The sequence below is a fragment of the Hyaena hyaena genome, unplaced genomic scaffold (assembly GCF_003009895.1).
Source record: "Hyaena hyaena isolate Hyena2069 unplaced genomic scaffold, ASM300989v1 scaffold_317, whole genome shotgun sequence".
NCBI classification, from domain to species: Eukaryota; Metazoa; Chordata; class Mammalia; order Carnivora; family Hyaenidae; genus Hyaena; species Hyaena hyaena.
The window spans coordinates 565,526-586,094 of record NW_024080950.1 but is presented as its reverse complement, the minus strand read 5'-3'; the positions used below and the strand labels follow the sequence as shown (position 1 = coordinate 586,094).

Sequence of the window (20,569 nt, the reverse complement as noted above, 5' to 3'; positions counted from 1 at the left end):
TCAGAGAGAGAGGGAGACACAGACTCTGAAACAGGCTCCAGGCTCTGAGCTGGCAGTCAGCACAGAGCCTGATGCGGGGCTCGAACCCACGAACCGCGAGATCATGCCCTAAGCGAAAGTTGGACGCTTAACCGACTAAGCCACCCAGGCGCCCCTCATTTCTTCAAGTTTTAATAAATACCTCAATGAATGCTTCATACAACATTTTGTCATAACCACTGAATATGTAACTCAAAGATCATGATACGATGCATTAGCAACCAACAAATGAAATTAGATATTTATTTTCTGACAACTCTATTTAAGGCAAGGGTGGAGGCTGCGTGGGACACAAAGCAGCCTAAGACACTGGTGTCTGTGAAAATTAGGTGTGGGCTTCTATGTGGTCCATTAAAAAAAAAAAGGAAATTAAGACAGCTAAATTGGGTTGGTCCAAGTTGTTCCAAAAGATGTGGAACTTGCTATGAATTTGAGATTGGGTTCCTAGCCTGCAACTGATAGAAGCTGGATCGGAAGTCCCTGATGGTGGCTGTACACAACTGTCCTGGCCCTGGGACAGAATTAATTACCCTCTCAGGGTAGTCTTCTGTGTGTGCTTGCTCGCCTTCTTTGGTGATCACATGGAAGGAGAGAAGATGCTTTGTTTTATTTTTCCTATTTCCCCTTTTCTTGAACAGCTGCTCTCTCCCTACACTGCCCTGCAACCTCTTGAGCACTTCTCTTTGTTGCCTCATTTACCAAGAGCCACCGTGTGACACATCTTCATCCTGTGCTCACCCAGGCTCCTTGTGTTTTCAGTGTATCGACTTGTGCTGTGAGTTTCCTTACATATATTTAACCCCTGTATTTCCAATTCTTTGACATTTAGCATTTGTTTTATTATCCACTGTGGACAAAGGCAGTATTTATTTAACAATTACTCAATTCTGTTCTTATAAATTCTGTCTGAGCAAATGATTCAGTGGCTGGAATGGCCCCCACTTTTGAAAGCTACTGAGTCACTGCCACCTTTGTCTTCTTTGATCAGACTATTCTATATCATAAGAAAAGACACATGTGGGCTGCAAAGTCTCAGTCGTGACTGCATCAAACCACATGGGAAATTCTAAATTTTTATTTATTCAGTTAACAAATATTAATTGATGGTTCTGCAGTGCTGGGTGTTCCTGGGCTCATGACCTAATCAATCTCTATTTCCCCAACACCTACAACTGTGCCAACCACACAGCAGGCTCACAGTGAAGTGCAATGAATAGATTTACAAAGAATATATGGCTCCTTGCCTATGAGGAAGTGTTTGCTTCCTTGTCTTAAGACATAAAAAACTAAGTAATAATATATAAGATACATTCCACCAAGATGGGAATGTAAACTGGTACAGCCCCTCTGGAAAACAGTATGGAGGTTCCTCAAAAAATTAACATTAGAGCTCCCCTGTGACCCAGCAATAGCACTGCTAGGAATTTACCCAAGGGATATAGGGGTGCTGATGCATAGGGGCACATGTACCCCAGTGTTCATAGCAGCACTCTCAACAATAGCCAAATCATGGAAACTGCCTAAGTGTCCATCAACGGATGAATGGATCAAGAAGATGTGGCTTATCTGTACAACGGAATACTCCATGGCAATGAGAAAGAATGAAATCTGGCCATGTGTAGCAACATGGATGGATCTTGAGGGTGTTATGCTGAGCAAAATAAGTCAGGCAGAGAAGGACAAATACCATATGTTTGCACGTTTAGGAGGATTAGGAGGAACTTAACAGGACCATGGGGGAGAAGAAGGGGAGAAATGGTGGGGGAGAGGGAGAGAGGCAAACCATGACAGACTCTTGAATGCTGAGAACAAACTGACGACTGATGGGTGGGGGTGGGGGTGGGAGATGGGCACGGAGGGGGTCACTTGTGGGGATGAGCACTGGGTGTTATTTGGAAACCACTTGACAATAAACTATTTGTTAAATAAATAAATAAATAAATAAATAAATAAATAAAAGCACCGAATAGTCTTCCACCAAAAAAAAAAAAAAAGATACATCCTACCAAGAAATAGGATGATTCCAGGGGTGCTAGTGATACGGCGGCTCCATTTCCATGACTACACTGCCATCCCAGAGATGACATTCAGAGGTATGGACGAAGTTCTGAGAATGAAAGGACGCAGCCAGGGTGGGCCTCGCTGACAGGGGCACAGAGCGCTGCACACCGGGATTGTGCAGGGAGGGTTTCTGGGATGGGTGCCAGTAATGGTCCCGACTGAGAGGTAGGCAATGGGCAGAGACAAGGTAGTCCAGAGCCGAGCTGTTGAAAAGGGGCTTAGTATGGACAAAGTGGCTCATTGACAGGAGGGAGCCTGTAACCACGGTCAGGGAGGTGAGGGTAAATGCTTCAGGAGAGAACTGGCCCGGCACACAGCCGCTCTTTACGAAAACATAAGAAAGTGGAAACAGCTGATGCGAGTTCTTCATCTGTTAGAATTTTCCACAGAGCATCACTCTCAAATAAGTGAGATTCCTGACCAAATATAGAATTTGCAGCTCTCTGGCCATGGCCTTAGACTTTATCGCCATACTCAGATATTTTTAAAACAGATGAAATGGCCATACAGATTTTTACGATACTTTGAACAAACAATCTTATTTTTTTCCCCCCGTTTCCCCTTAGCAAAGGGTTCTCTGCAATGACTGGGAGGGAGGAAAGGAACACTTAAGACATAAGTTCTGTGCAGAAAGCATTACTAGGATACTGCATATTTGGTTGTTGTTGATTCAAGTCACAAGAAGAAAAAGCTTACTTAATTGGGAGCATATTCTGCCCACCTCATATACAGTATTAAGAATACCTACATGTTTTTTGCCTAATGTAGACCAGACTTCTAGAGGCATCTAAAAGCTGAATGCATGGAATACATCACTACTCCTTGCACTGCCTTTTTTACTCATCAAACTAATTCTTAATGCCCTAACCCAGGGGCTGGCAAATTTTTTCTGTGAAAAAACAGCTGGTAAATTAATTTAGGATTAGCAGGCTATATACTCTGTCCCAATGACTCAAGCCATTGTGGCAGAAAGCAGCCAAAGACAACATGTAACAGATGAGCAAGGTTATGCTCCAATAAACCTTAATTTACACAAACAGGCAATGGGGCTGATTTGTCCTACAGGCCAAAGTTTTCTGACTCCTGGCCTAACCCTTCAATCTTGAAATTATATAAAAATTATTATGTTCACACGAAAAGAAGCAAAACATTCCAAACACTTTATTTCCATTCATTTCTACCATACCTTTCGAAAGGTATTAATTGATGCCAATACCTGTAAGTATTATTAAAAATATGCCAAATAGCCAAAATACTAATAGCTGAAAGATTTCATCCTTTATCTTTAAAATATATTTAGCAAATACCAACACCAGAAAATCTGTGAACGGATTCTAGAAAAAAATACAAGCACATACCCAGCTTCTCCAAATTTGTGAACTCTGAGGCTAATCTTATCAGATATTCAGAAAGGCAGATAAGCCACACTACTTTGGTAAAGTATGTCTTTAAAAATAAATTAGAGAAGATGATATTCCCATATGCATCTGGATGAATTTCAAACCTTATTATGGAAAATGGTTAAAGAATGATCGAGGCTCTTCTGCAACATTTTTTTTCTTTTTAACTGTAGAAACTTTCAGAGAGTACAAATCAACAATCATTCTCTTACTTTGCAGGACAGAAATGCACAGAAAATAACTATCTGAGATGTCACATGCTTCCATCTGAATAATAGCAGGTCACTGAATTACCTATTTGACTCTAACTTTCCCATAGTCACAGGGTTAGCATTTGGTGGGACATGAATGGGGAAATGGAGAGTCATCATTAGGCCACAGGAAGAGGTTTTGCCAATTGTGGTATATCCATTCATAGCTAGATAATGATCTGTCAATCTGCGACTTGCAGGAAAGAACTGGCCTGACATATATTGCATTTTATGAAATTCTCTGAGATTCTGCAAATAGTAATAGTCACTTCTGGCGGCTCAGGATCAGTATGGTCACTTAGAATTTGAGAGACTAAGGCAACTTGGGACACATCTGATATTATATGCTCACTGAGTACTGAAATCAGAAGTGACTGAAATAAGATATTCTGAATCTCATAGTTGAAGAGTGCATTTTTACAGTTTTATTTCAAAAGTGCCTATGATTATGGTTCCTTAATCTAGATTAGTTGGAGGCTGTAAAATGTAATAAAAATTTCTAGCCACTTGGCCATGATGGCAATTTCCATTTTTAACAGTAATAGATTTTTTAAAGTCCTTAATGTTTAAAAAGTATTTTATAGTTACAGAACATCACTACAAGTAGTATGTCATTTGATCCTTAACATTTCCTGTTAAGGTAGATGGGATGATTACTATTATTCGTATTTTTCTGATGAGGACATGGATGAAGAGAAGTTATACACCTGGTCTACAGACACACAGTGACGGGGGAGAACCAGGACCAAAAGCAAGTAGTCTTTCTACTGTCTACACCATGTTACTTCCCTGTCAGGATCTGTGTAGATTTGCCTATTTTGTTATGACATTCTAATGTATGGCTGGGAGAGAATGATGCCTACAGTACCTCTGGAATCTTGGCTGGGTCAAATGATAGAGACAATCATTTTAAAATTACTCTTTATGTAACAACTACCAAAAATGCATCTTATCAACAGCTTTATGCCCTCATCCTTAAAGAAGAGAGTATTGTTCCGGTGGAAGAAACACCTGAAACTTAGTAAGTACTTGCTGGATGTCAGGAAAAGAGAGTCCAGAGAGACTGGGTAAATCACTGACTAAATGAATTGGTTTTTCTCTGTGTAGGGGAGAAACAGCCCCTATCTACTTGACAATGATTTAAAAAGCTCAACTAAATTTGTGGGGATGATCACTGGGTGTTATATGGAAACCAATTTGACAATAAACTATTTTAAAAAAAGTAAGTCAACATTAAAAAAAAAGCTCAACTAAGAAAACAGATGTGAGAATTTTTTAGAATGAAAGGATATCTAATGTACTCAACAAATAGTGAGTAGCCATTGTGGGCAAGGCATTGTGATACATGCCACAATGACATTAAGCACAATCTACTCTGTGCCATTTGAAACCACAGCTTCATAAAATATGGGCAATTGTTAGGAATTTCAGGGATTAAACTTCAATGGAGTTAAGGAAAGACAGATGCAGATCAATGAAAACAGTAATAGTTTACAATGATGGGCTTAATCTCAAAAATGATATAATCACTGACTGTCCAACCACACCATAAAGGCTAAAATACAAAGACTTCTGAGTGATGCACTAATGTGAAACACATACCCAATTTCCAAGATTTGGTGTGCAACAGAAGAATGAAAATATCAGTAATATTTAATATTGATTATATGTTAAAATGACATTATTTTGTATATACTGATAATATATAAATATTATAAACAAATGTTTATGTAATAATGTTATATAAACAAAATATGTCATGTAAATAGATGTCACCTCTTTCTTACTTTTTTAATGCAGCTACTAGAAATTATAAAATAAATATGAAGCCTGAATTATATTTCCATTTGACAGTGCTGTTCTAGAAGGATATATTGTGGTCAAAAGAAAAGTCTGAGCTATGTATGAATCTTAAAAGGCTAATCATGGTGGATGCTGTCTTGGTGAGACATGGACTGAAGACACAAAGAACGAGCCCAGTGTCCACCTGGGTGGCTCAGTCAGTTTAGTGTCCGACTCTTGATTTCATCTCAGGCCATGATCTCACGGTTCATGAGTTCAAGCCCTTGCATCAGGCTCCACACTGTCAGTGCAGATTCTCTCTTTCCATCTCTCAGCCACTCCCCTCCCCCACCATCTCTCTCTCAAATAAACAAACTTAATAAAAAAAGAATGATCCCAGTTTATTAAAACCACAAATTATAAAAATTCTGATGGCTCATGTGGGAACAGATGTATGGTCAGGAGGAACCTGCAAGATATGGTTGGTGATTCCAATGTAAATGGATTACAAACTACAAGAAGCAGAGAGCACATGGAATAATTTTGTGTCTTCTTCCATCTGAAGCACAAGTACTTGGAGAAGAAAGAAGTTCATAAAATTGTTGTTAAAAACTAAAGTCCAATCTGCCTCCAGTTCCTTCCCTCCAGTAGCCAGTGACTGTTTCACGCACACAGTATCTACATAGTATAATGCTCTCTTTAGTTGACAAAGCTCCTTAGTACACTCAACCAAACTATTTAACACTGACATCCAGTTATCTTACTTATCTCCATAAAATGTTGAGAAAATAATTTATAATCTCTAGGCCCCCCAAAATATTAACCAGAATAATAGGTCCCTGAAGGGACCTATCAAGGTTCAACACCAAGTGCCCCAAGGGAGGTCCTGTATCTAAGTGAATTCTCATCACCCAGCCCTTATTGGTTATATAGTAGGTACCCAATAAATATTTACAAAGTACATTTTAAAAAATGGTGGCATAACGGAAGGTAAAAGTCCACACGTAAACAATATGGAAAAGGCAGACTAGAAATTTTAGACTGATAAGTTCACTGTTGCAGACAGATAATCAAACAGATGGGGATGAGTACCTAGAAGTGAAGAGCCAGAAGCCAACAAAGGTCTCCTAAAATCAAGTCATGCCGGCTGGGCCCCACATACTTTTTCACCCTGCCTCTACATGTGCAGACGATATCTTAAACAACAGAGTAAATTTTGACTTTCACAAGACCTTGGATGAAGTCTTTGATTACACCTGGGAAAAATGTGGGAGAATAGCAGCCATGAGGACAGAGCAGTTATGAGGATGAGCAAGTAGAAAGATCATAAAGAAAGACTGGCGGTGGAGAGACTGAAGTCAACTCAAAGAAATTCTTCAGGTATCAGGAGCTCCTCTGGGTCAACTTTTTTCTTCGATGAGTTGGGAAAAGCATGAAAGGCATATGCTTAAGTAACATAAAGGTGGAAGGGATAAGTATGGCACTGGATATAGTTCACAAGATCCTACTTGGGCTAGAATATTTGAAAATAACATGATAAAAATGAATAGGAATTATTGCAGTTTGTATAATTAGGTATATAAATAAATCATAGTAGAAATAAAAATACATAAAAATAAATTTAGGATGAAGAAGATCTAGTCTGGCAGGAGCTCAGATGTTTATCAGATCAGCAACAATACAATGTCAAAGTTGCTTACAGTTATTGCAATGGCAAGCTGCATTAAAGAAATGCATTTCTTTTAAAAAAACCATTTTTTAACATTTATTCATTTTCGAGAGACAGACACAGAGCATGAGCAGGGGAGGGGCAGAGAGAGAGGGAGACACAGAATCTGAAGCAGGCTCCAGGCTCTGAGCTGTCAGCACAGAGCCTGACGTGGGGCTCAAACCCATGAACCGTGAGATCATGACCTGAGCCGAAGTCGGATGCTTAGCCGACTGAGCCACCCAGGCGCCCCAAGAAATGCAGTTCTAAATAAAACTTGTTTTGAGTTCTCTTGTATTTTATACCGGGCAGTCCACATTTGGAACATCATGACAAGAGGAATTCTCAGGAATAAACAAAGGGGAGCAAACAATAAGCAGGAACAACTGAAGGGATTAAAGATGCTTCCCGATGAAGAGAAAACACACTGATGATACGTTAGAGATCTTCACGTTCTTAAGAGTTTTCAATTCAAAGTGGCAGGGTACACTTAGTCTGTTTCCAGAGGCACTTTTTTGAGGAGGGGAGGGAGTCACGGATCTCCTTGAGAATCTGTACCCTCTCCTCCAGGACAAAAACACACACAAATATGGTTTCTTTGGTACTGTTTCAGGGATTTCTAAACAGAGTAAGAACCTCTAGCTTATAAATTGTAAAGGCCCAGGTTTCTGTTTCATTTAAGAAACCATTTCTACCTCGACCTCTGAAGGAATACTCCTAGACCAGGGAAACTGACAGAACTCCTATCCCAGGCAGAGGTGGCAGGAGAAGATTCTGGAGTTGCAACCTGTTGTCTCTCTCAATTCTAGGATTTCCTAATTTAAAAGGAACTTGTAAAATAATTTCACAGTCTTAAGGGAAATATTTAAAACACTATTGGCAATTGTCATGCACGTGGTAATTTTAAACACTTAAAATACTCATTATGCTCTAGAAATTGGAAACAAAGGTCATCCAGGCATTAAGATTACTTATTAGGTATATCTGAAAAGGATTTCATTCACTAGATGTACAACTACAGTGGGAGCAGGTATACAAATTATTGCTTGTATTACAAACAATAAAATATTTCTCTCTGCAAGGTGCCTCTTAAAAACCATGGCTGCATGCAGGGGCATGGTAGCAGAAGTCCTACAGCATTTGCAATAAAAGCTCTCGCTTTGTATTTGGTTATAAGGATTTTTCTAAGTGGCTAGTCTATGGCATGATCATAGGGCACACCTATTAGTTATTTTTTTGGTAGCATTACCTACTTTCTGTATTTTGCAGTCTATGTTCTAGGCAACTCAGTGCTGTCTAAACCTAAAGAGCTTTCTACACATTAGCTAGAGGGAAGGAGCAGGGGTGCATCTCAATTTTAATTCTACCCTTAAAGGGAAGTAAGCAAATCAAAGTACTTGAGAGTGATGCTTATTTCTTTATAACTCAGGTTCTCAGAAATCCTAGGTAAGAAAACCTTCCCATTATTCCCTTAAGAAGTATGTCCTGGACGTTGCTCTAATTACTTCTATTTAAATTCTTACCACTAGTTCTGTTAATAATCTTGAAAGAGCCCCAATTCTGAAATAATTACAGATGTATTATACTCAAAATTACATGTGTTTCCTACCTACGAGCGCATAAAACTGGGGTTTTATAAATGCTTGTTGCCAACACAAAATTTTGCTTCTTGAGATGATTTTCATAATAAATAAGTGTTCAAAAGGATGGAGCCTCAAGGAGAAGGGGTATGTGTGCATGGGTGCATGTGTGCGTGTGTGTGTGTGTGTGTGTGTAAGTAATTGGTTTATGGAACTCCATCGATAGCCATACTTACTTCAAAGTCCCAACTTTATTATGTTTGTTTTTCTATTTGGGCAAGTTATTACTGTAACCCTTTATTTCTCAGCTTTTTCCAATTTCCATTGCTTTAATTTCCCATTCAAATAAATTTCTCAAAATGGAAAAAAATCTGCCATCAGTGGTAGATTTTACATGTAGAGGAGGCTCATTTCTTTTCTAGTTCAAGTAATAGCCTTCCAGAAAAAAGATTAATGACACTGGACTTATCTTCTATAGAAAGGACTATCAGATTCCATCAAAGTCAGTCATATTGTGTCCTTAGCTCTCAACAAAAGACATCCATACATTAACAGGCCATAGAGAATTTCAGGGATTACTTTCAGGTTATACTGTCCATCTGTTTTAGCTATACATACAGTTAGGTGAAGAGAATTACACAGCTCAACTTTTAATACGGAGCAGAACCATCAGGAAGGCTCATCCAAACACAGATTTCTAGGAGCCATCTCCAAGTTTTTGAATCTGTAGGTCTGAGGTGGGGTCCAGTAAGTTGCACTGCTAACAAGTTCCCTGGTGATGCTGTTGCTACTCGCCCAGAAACAATGCTTTGTAAACCCCTGGTACAGGAGAATCCTTGATACATACTGGCTACAAAACCAAGTCTCCTTTATTGATTCAAACTTTTATAGCTAAGGGTTGCTGAATCATACGCTAGACTGGACACCAAAATGGCAGATGGCTTTCTGTGCCCTCTGAACCTCTGTAAGCCACATCCCTCTCTAACTATCCTGCAGGAAGTATTAGTCAAGAGTACAACCCTCTTCTGGAAGAAGAAATCAAGGCATTTCTTGAGTCCCTCCTCTACTTTCTTTAAACCTCTTACTAAATATTTGGAATGAAATTCAAAAGCAAAATAGTTCATAAAGCCTATGTGGAAGGGGTAGCTCTAACGGAAAGAAGATTGGCATACTCACCAGAAAGGATATATGCCCAGTCGTGCGGTGATAAAAACCATGGCAAACATAACAAACAGAAGATCACAACTTTTCTGAAACTTGGCATAATTTGCCATTTTGGCAGCCTATGAAAGGAAGGAATGTGATATATTAATTTGGTTAAACTGATAAATGAAAAGCTTCTTTCAATATACATGAGTCTCCTATAAGATACAACTTACCAGATGCATTAAACTGCCTGCTACTTTGAAATGTCATGCATCATGCACCAGTATTTATAAATTACCCATAAGCTGAGTGAAATGCAGCATTAGCTAGAAGTAGAAGTACTGTCACAGATTTAATAAAACATTCAGCAACCTGAAAAATTCAATTATATGGTTGATCTCAGAGAAACAGAAAAATAAGAAAATTCTTGCATTATAAACAATATTAGCAAGCCAAAGACACCAACACAGGAATCTGGCATCACAGGTCAAAGTAAAAAGTACTAGGCAATCCTTGAAACCTCTAATGAGCAGCAAACAGTAAGGCCACAGACTTTATACAGAATATATGGAGCCTTTCTGCATTGCTTCCTTTCTGTTTAGAGTTAAAGGTTTTCCTTAAATAGTAATAAGAAAAATTCTGGGGAGACATTTTCTTGGCTTATTCTCATAAATTCAGAAATGAAAAACATGTCAAGATCATGTTATTTCAATGAATTCACTTAGGTATAATTTTCAAAGTTACATTAATGGGTCATTTTCTAGATGAAAGTCACTAATGATTGAAGTGTCCATGAGAATTACTCTAATAATTTACAACAGTAATTTAATGACCACTTTTTATATTATAAATTAAGTAAGGAATTACATCCCTTTTCCTAACATCTACTTTTTGCAGATGGTTCTGACAACAGGTGACACTGAAAACATAATTTTGCTTGATCACCTCTTTTTACATTTTCACCTAGAATTCACACACACCCACACACAGGGTTATAAACTGAAGATGTCTTGCTGAATTCATAACATTATTTCTACTTCTTAGAAAGTTAAATTAGCTGAGCCAACCTTGAAAGGATGACAGTATACACAGAAGCTAAAATTTGGTAGCTTCAGGTAAAACACAGAGCTACGAGAGAAATGGATTCCTAAGAAAAAAATACCTATTAACTGAGCAGAAGCCAGGATTATGAACTTTTAACTTCATGAGTACTTTGGGTGTGACACCATGAATTACAGTAAGAAAGAGAAAAACACCTTCTGCCTCCTTCTGCCTAGGTAAACCATTTTTCTCCTACATTCATTCACCAGTATTCAATAAAAAGACATCAAACATGCAATTTTTTGGAAATGTCTAGGTCATAGATCCCACTTCAAAGAGGTGATGGTTGACATATCTCATTATTTGGATATTCTCAAGCATTACTCTATAAGGTAAAGAAAATCCAGGTGATGAAGAATATTTGCTTTTAAGCCACATGACTGACATTTCTGGATTATTTTTCTTTTCTGGATAAAAGTGGTAGACAAAGATTCAACCAGCCATTTCCATAGACAATAAAGTTGGCAGACTGACTTCAAAACTGTAGATTGCTTTGAAAGTATCCACTTTCAAGCATACTTAGGATTTAACTAAACAGTAACAGATTTTCAGACTGCTCTTATACAATTATATTTCTCCTTTAAAGAATATGCTAGAGTCTAGCTTGAATCACTTAAAAATCATTGTGCCACACTATCGTCTGATATAGCCCATTAGGACAGGTTTTCTGTTTCATAGGCTTATAGGGAACAGACTTTTTTCATAAAGTGCTGTATTTATTTCAAACCTCAACTAATTATCTTTATAGGAGATTCAATATTATCATATGGAATTTCTGCTTATACTGTAATGGTAGGTCATTATTTGAGGGGACTTCTATTCCCTATTCACAGCGACAGTATATACTTCAAAGGGGCAGAACTGTGGGACAGGAAGAATAAAAACTCAGAATACAGATTCTAAGAACCATTTCTATATGAAATTTGTACTCTAGTAAGTTTATCTTTCACCTGCTCTGCAAACTTCTTAGGACAAATTTAAAAATATTTTATTTAATTATATATCTCTATTGGGTGCGTCCTTTCATAGGGGCCAGGATTAAGAGTAAACACCACATCAAAATTTTCCATGGGATTTTATGTTTTGAAATATGCTGGAAGCATTTTTCTTTTTCTTCTTCTTGTTTTTTTTGCTACTTTAATAATCCTAAGTAATAATGGTTTAGAAAGTTAATTAAAATACAACCAATATTTCCTCAGACACTCTTTATACTTACATAAGGAGAATCAGTTTATATTTAATTTGTAATTCATACACACTTTTCACTGTAAAAATACTAGGATAATAGGTATATTGTCAATAAAAACTTTGACCATTAATTAATTTCACCATGATATATAACTACCATTAATAACTGAATTGAGTTACATATACTTTCCACATATAACGGTGTGAAACTTTATAACACTAGAACAAAACCTATTCAAATAATGATTTTCTGACTGTAAAACATTCATTTCTTAAGTCTGGAATAGTGAAAGTTTTCATTTTTATACTAATAAAGAATCCTATGATGATCAACATTCTTAGTACAAAAATTTATACACTAAAGTCTCACTTTTACCAATTTACAAAAGAAACACTTGGCAGTTTCAAATCAGTCACATAACGATCTTCCCCCAGCACTGTCTAGTTAATATAGAATAAGTGATGGTCTTGGGGATTTCCTGAATTCTGGAATTTGAACTCTTAAAGATGAAAGAAAACATTTACCTCTAGAAGAGAATCAGATGAATCATGAAGGCAGAGGATCAGGGTCCCTACTCGGGCCATATTGTTGACATATGAAAAGGAAATCAGGAAAATAGCTACAATGTGATGCAGGATCATGATGCCAAAGTCCTTGAGGAAGGAAAAAACACAGCCATGTTAGGTCTTAGAATACTGCAATATTTCCAACCATCTGTTCAACCGTTCAACAGATACTTACTGAGGTTCTTACTGGACCTAGCACTGGTGGTCCTAAGATGAATCACATATATTTCCTACCTCTGGGAGCTTACCACAGAATGGCAGAGACACACCAGAGACCAGTAACTATGGAGATAAATGCCAAGGCAAAGGCCAGATTATAAAGGATGTTTTGTACTAAACCAAGGAATTTGAAGCTATGGGAGAAATTACCCCAGGATGTCAAGCAAAGAAAGACATTACTTGGCTTTGTACTTTAGTAAAATCTTTTGGCAGCAGTGCAGGTCCAACTGAACCACTTCTCTGACTTCTGTGGCTAGGGATTTTGCATCCTTCTCCTGGAATATGTCCACTAGAATGTTAAAATGAAATCTTTTTTTTTAAATGTTTTTTTTTTTTATTTATTTCTAGGAGAGAGAGAGAGAGAGAGAGAGCGAGCGTGAGCAGGGGAGGGTCAGAGAGAGAAGGAGTCACAGACTCTGAAACGGGCTCCAGGCTCTGAGCTGGCAGTCAGCACAGAGCCCGACGCGGGGCTCGAACCCACGAACCGCGAGATCATGACCTAAGCGAAAGTTGGACGCTTAACCGACTAAGCCACCCAGGCGCCCCAAAATGAAATCTTAATATGTGGCTTTTCTGATGAATCCTACAAAAACAAGCTCTAAATCTTAACCATTACTGGTCCGCAGTCATTAGGGAAAAAAATGGCAAAAGTAATGGTAAATTGCTCGTCCTTATTTTGGTCAATTTCAGTGGAGCTACTTATTGGCACATATGAAAAGATCATCATTCTCTGACACTGATTTATCTCCTAACCATGGTTTGCTATGATGTGGAATTTCCTTTGCTTGGAAATACAGTCTTTCATTTACTAATATTTTTACTCTTATTTATAAATCTATTTCTCCTAAAGTATACTTGAACTTCTCGGCAATTTTAAATGCCAAGATTGGCCCAAATGATGATCTAACTTGAAACCTTGGAAAAATAGACTGTTCATGTAGGGACAAATAAATTAGCCAAAAGTGAAAGGCATATTATGAAACTGAGAGAGCAAGTATGTACATAGATACACTCACTTTATTCAGCAACAATTGATGTCATATAGTTTCAGATTTCAAAGGTCAACTGTGGTGACTTTTAAATGGTTTTAAAACATTTAAACAATGGCCTTTGTTTAGATCTTGAAAGTAACTAATCCTAATCCATTAGTAATGAAATATTGCTATTAGGTCCTCTGCCATTTATTCCATTGTGTAGTTCCTATATTGAAAACATTTTTAACTATTTGACTTTAATTTATATAACATGAACCTACAAAGCTATGGATATTTCTATTTAAATTCCTGTGTTGCAGAACATTTAAAAATATCTTTTTATGTTTTATAAAATCAAGCTTTAAATGGAAATGATGAAAAGTTAAATTGTGTGTGTGTGTGTGTGTGTTTTAAACTTACAATGTTTAAATGGTTTTGTATACACTCTGATAACTATTTCCAAAGGTTACTTTCTACCTTGGCAAGTGCCAAACACTTATTGATAATCATACACATTGATTATTATTAGGATAAACAATGTATTAATGTCCTAAGTAAGGTCAGATCATTTTAAAAAGGAATTGCAACTATTTCTCTTATTTTCAATTAACCTAGTCTTCAGAATTACCACGTTACATTGTTGGTGGGTACCACTGTTAGAAAAATCACCCATCTTCCATCAGTCACTCCTAACTGCCCACAGCAGAACTACAGAACCAAGTCTTGCAGGCTGTTGATCTATCACTATGCTCCTTCCTTCAGAACCACATTCCCCATTTAGTTCCCAGCTCACTGGCAGAGAGAAATAATGATCATGCTACTTAATGAGTTTCATCAGTGAGATTATATACAGACTCAACTTACTAGCTTTACCTATTTCTTCCGATTTTCTGATGTTCCTGTGGGATCTAGGATTTTCCTAAATCACTAAAGTTGGACAATACCCAAATGCTGTAGGCATACAATGAAAATTGCTCTGATAATGTTTTCCACTGGAAGATGAAATCTCTTCTCTCTAGGCTGTTATCAAAAATTTATTAGGTTCCATTACCTGGAGTACAGTGTTCTACCAGACAATAACTACTTTGAAACAATGCATCAAGGGGAACTAACCTATCAATTGATACTTTAAACTGTTTCTGAAACATAATTAAACGAAAACATACAGCACTTAATCCAAGAGTTGAGTGGGTTCATATTTGCCCATGCTCAATACACAGATTTAGTCTAACTAGCTGAGCCCCTAACCAGAACATTTTCCACATTTGTTATTGCTCAGCCCTGAATGACTGCTCTGGATTTACTGAAAGAAAACAGAAGTTTTCTATATTTAGTTTAAAAATGAATAAATATAAATTGATTAAAACACTTATGGATGATTAGGACCATTTTATAATTAAATTTCCTAATTTGTATCTGATATAACTGTTGGTAAACAGCACAAAGCTCTTGGCAATATAGCAAGCATCCCCTAAAAACAAGAGCCTTGTTTTTGAGGCAAAGTTTGCTTTGTAAAGATGATTTCTGCATATAAATCCCTTGGTCCTGGAGAATATTTATTACTGAGAGACTCAGAGTTATCCCCACAGCAAAAGACCAATTTTCATTATACAGTCATATCTGTATGAATATGAAAAAAGCATGAATAATGAATTGTCTTTTACATTTCTGCTTCAGAAAGCATTATACACAACAAAATACCTTTGGCAAAAGCCCTGCAATCATTATTTTCTATGTTATATCTCCTTACCTTGTTCCCTTTCTTTTTAGCAGGTATTGAATCTGGTCCAAATAATAGTTTTATACATAAATTGTCAACTCAGACCTTATCAATGCAGGGTAGAAAACCCCATCCTCATGCTTATTATTGCTGAAAATGACTGGTGTGTAGGAAGACACAGGCATGGCTGCAGGCATCTTACTATTTTAGGTGGAGAATGTTTTCCTGCATTCTTGGTAGCAGAAATTAGGAAGAAGGACTCTGATTTCTTCTTGGCCCTCAGACTAAGGACTGATTCCAAAGACCTGATTCAAAACAGACTGCTTCACTGGTGTTCCCAACCTCCGCTGTTCTGCCATATTGTTTCTGGACATCTTCACAGCCAAGATCAAGGGATCCTTCCATGTTTCCTGCCTAACATGGACCCTGACCTCAGCCCTCATTCCAGTGGCTGTTACTGTATTAATTATCAGAAAAAGAAATAAATATCAGATGTGGTCTTGACTCAGTCAATTAGAATGAGTCTACAATGAGAGAATTCAAGGAAGAGCCATCCATTTTAATAGCAGAAACTGGTAAGATAATGGTGTTTTCTCCTCATTACATACTGAATGGGATTTGGAGAACCTAGAACAGCCTCTTAGTCTGTTTTGTGTTCTTCCACAACAGAAATTCCAGCTACTTGGGCTCCATCTCCAACTGCTAGAATGAGGAATGGCATCCTTAATTCAGTTCTCCAGGGGAATTTATACAAAATAAAATATTAGTGACACAAGGCCAGAGGGATCACCCTTCTCATTAAAACTTCTGATGTTCTATATGATGGAGCTCCCTTTGCAATGATCAGGATGCAGACAGTCTTGCAAATAATGCTCTATCTCCAGGAGGTACCAGAAATTCATCTTGATGTGCAAGTTTTTATGAAAGCAAAATTAACTCATTTCTCATTAGGAAAAAAAAAACCCCACAAACAACAAGAAGCTTGTTGCTTAAATTCCCATTTGCTGGATAAAGTATTAATAATTTCATATAGTTTCTTTGGGGAATAATCTTTCCAACAAATAAAGCAAAGCACTGGTGAATGTTCTGAAAAAAAAGGGAATAAGGAGGCCACGATTTTAAGTGATAGCTGATTTAGATGTGGATGAATAGTGACGAGTATGAAATATTTCTAAAGTGCAAGGCAAAGAAAACTCTTCCTCTCAGATGCAAATGACATATATTAGCTTTCCCGAATGTAACAAATAAAATTAACAAATATAATAAACTTATAATCAACTCATATAAATAGAAATCAGATAATTAGCACCAGGTTACCCATTTAACAGATTTTCAAATTCTCTAAGGAAACAAAAGGACAACATCATAATTTAAAACTGATTTCACTGCATGGCAACTGCTCTCATGTCTATTTGTTTTCTTTTGTTTTTTAAACAGTTTTTTTTTTTTTTTTGCTAATTTGAACTTTCAAGGTACATAGAAATTTGTTGTGACTTTTGACAGAATAACATGTTATTTTTTATAGAGATTAATAACAAACTGTCTTCCTATCTCTTTACTCGGGAGTTTACAACCTGACGATGAAAGCCAACCAGTTGGGAAGAAGCACGGCTGGGCAGGAAGTGGACTTGTGGCATGTAACTTGGCAATGTGCAGGGGAGAGCGGCCAGTCAGGCCCCAGTCCCACTGCAACACAAACACACAGATGGCAATGGGGGAGGATTTCAGAGAAAACTTACATACGGGAAGAATAATCATAGGTAAATACTTTTTCCATTGAGGGAATACTAAATATCATAGGTTTTCAGGGTTGACAGTATGAGTATATTAAAAAAAAAACAAAAGACAATAACCTCTTAAAAGAAGAAATAAGACACTAAAAAACTGTCTAGGACTTGAGATGATGACTGAAATAAATGTCTATTCATGGTGATTTACAGAAATCAGTTGATTCTGATTTGCCCCATATAAGGCAATCTGAAGAAAATTATACCTTTCTCTTACCCACGCATGATGTGAAAAGTTCATACAATGTATTTAAATGTCAACTTTTGGGTATCTGCAATCTCCCTCAGTTTATTTGGGTATTTTAATTTTAGCTGGCTTTGAATTTTGCTGTACTATAAAGAGAACTGGTTAAATGTGGCATTTAAAGACAGATATTTCAAATAGCAAGCCTCTTCAAAAACTGTAATGTGAATTCGCTTTCACTCTCATGGATAGCCTAGGCACGCTAGGGTAAATATTCATGGGGAAATTTGGGAAGGGATAAAAAAGTGTGAATTATTTGAGAAATATTTGTTCAATTATAAAGCGGAGTAGTTCTAGCAGAAATTATTCAGTTATCTCTTCTCTAAAATTCAATCCATGAATAAAACTTCATTTACACTAAATCTATAGTCAAGTTTATTTCAACACTTTTTTTCCCAATAGACTAGAGTTTTTCCACCTTTGTACCAAATGTATACATACTCAGGTCCTTGAGGAAGTTAACTGTCACATGCAAATATCATTCTAAAAATAGTAAGTGCCAATAAACTGACGAAAGACTTTGAATTTACTATTGTTATTAAAAAATGTTTTAAAAATATGTACTGATATGATTTAAATATCTCTATTAGCCATACTCAAATCTCACATCCTCACTATTTGGTCAATATGTAGACCTAGGTTACTCTACTTTAGAGCAGAGAAAGGAACACTATGGCCCCCAAGCCAAATTTGGTGCTCCATTTATTTTTGTAAATAAAGTTTTATTAGAACACTGTCACATCCGTTTGTTTAACCATTATTTATGGCAGGGTTCTTCCTAACACGGCAGAACTGAATACTTGCAACAGAGACTGTGGCCTGCAAGTTTAAAATATATACTATCTGGCCCTTCACAGAAAAGTCTGATGACCCCTGTCTTAGAGTCACACCAAAGGACATATTATGAGGTTCTTAAATCATGTTATCTGAGATGTGACAATTGCATAGTATTATGTCCAATTTTATCAGATAAAGGATACAAGAGATTTACTTCTAATACCTGTTCTGATGTAATTCACAAAATATTACTCTTACAATTAGATAAACTATAAAATTAGATAAACCTAAAAATAGATAAACCATTAAAAGAGGTTTTGCAGGTGTCTCTATTAAAATTTTCATAATAAATTATAACTACAACTTCAAGAAAATTTGAAAATCAAGAAGTTTCCTCACTGGCTCTTAAAACAAAAGCTGTCTGTCTGGAGGCAATATTACTTTCCCTACTGCTAGATGTGCCTTTACTTTATAGCTTCTAGGAACATATATAAAATAAAGAACCGCTGTATAAGCAGTATTTACCCAATCTTTCTCCCGTGTAACATTTATGGTACCATTTCAAGATCAAGAACTCATAATCTTGTCTCCTATGAATTATTTAGTTAATATTAAATCTTTAATTGATTTTATTACTGAGGAAAAGGATACAATAAAATTTTATTTGCACAACAGAAAATAGTAAGATAGTGCCACTAATTCCCTTCCAGCGTGCCTGGTCAGAGAACAGAACTTAATTTGCAACTCTCTGGAGTCCTCCTTCATGTTTTCCTTTCCTTTCCCCATCAAGAGCACACTCTTGAAATACACTATGCTTTCAAACGACGTAGATATTTTTCTTAATTATACATGCATTTATTTTTCTCACTGAACTTTGGGTCTTCAGAAATTTTCATCACTACCAGTCTTGTCAAATTACAAGTGCCTGGGGTTGGAGGGCTTAATGTATGCATTCTGGGCTCTGTTTAAATTACACTTGGCCCAGTCACACTAACTTGTACAGTTTTTAATGCTAGAAGGGCCACTTCTGAGACATTTTAAACATAACTTTTAAGTGGTGCATAGGTTTAGACTTTATTCTCTCCTCCTCTTCCCCCTGCCCCTCCCCCCAATATTCTTGAGGACAAAAGCAAACTGCAACACTTAATGATATCAAGTAAACCGTTTAGGTTGAAAACATTCAAAATGATCAGAAGGGGGCAGACTGTGCTCAAGTAAAATCAGAAACATCCCAGGACTCAAAAGCCATCATCATATTTACTACAAAGACCCTGAGTCCCAAAATGACAACAGGCAATCAGGGACTCAATTTTGTGCTTTAGATGAAGATGAAACATGTATCCTTCAGGTCAACCAAGTTTAGATGATGCTGTGAGTTGTCAGAAGGGGTTCAGAGGAACTCTTATTGTTCTCATCAGCCTTATCTCTGGGCTCCTAACTCCTCATCCTTCAGCTTCCTGAGCTCCCCACTCTTCACAAGCAGCCAGAACTCTACCTGGAGAATTCACCTGGGCCCCATGTACGCCTCTAGCCATGTGGTTGGTTTTTTTGTTTTTGTTTTTGTTTTTTTTTTTTTTTTCTGGCTGGAATGTTGGCCTTTTCTCTTCTTTTCTCCAAGCCCCACTCTACTTTGACTAGCTGGTGAAGTCCTATTTGCCTTCCAATCTGCCTACTAATTTTCAAGCCCCAAATGCTCTGACACTGTCATTTAGTTCCATAAAGCAAGTACTATCAGAACTGAATTTTATAAAGAAACTGAGGCACAGAGATGCTATGTAATTATTCCAAAATCACACAGTAAGAATGGGCTCGAGATCACATTTAAATTCAGTTGTGTGTGACCACAGAGCCCAGGCTCCTAACTACAGAAACATGTGAGAAAAGATGACTGTGAAGAAGGAAGCCGTAGAGAGACGATACTTCTGAAAACATAAAGAAGTGAAAGACTAACAAAGAGAACATGGTCCATATCTGGAAGGCAGAAAGAGAAGGGGGATCAAGAGCAAAGGTGCAGGGTTAGCCATG

The 20,569-nt window shown here is 37.1% G+C and overlaps 1 protein-coding gene across 2 annotated transcripts in view; it reads right to left on the bottom strand.

Moving 5' to 3' along the window:
• The window catches only part of CERS6 (ceramide synthase 6), a 321,027-nt gene that overhangs the window by 42,795 nt on the left and 257,663 nt on the right, over window positions 1-20,569 (bottom strand). For both annotated transcript variants that reach the window (XM_039248790.1, XM_039248791.1), the window contains exons 7-8: window positions 12,782-12,910; window positions 9,998-10,104 (exon numbers count right to left, since the gene is read on the bottom strand). In XM_039248790.1, coding sequence (XP_039104721.1) covers window positions 9,998-10,104; window positions 12,782-12,910 — 236 coding nt within the window. The remainder of the gene's footprint in view (window positions 1-9,997; window positions 10,105-12,781; window positions 12,911-20,569) is intronic.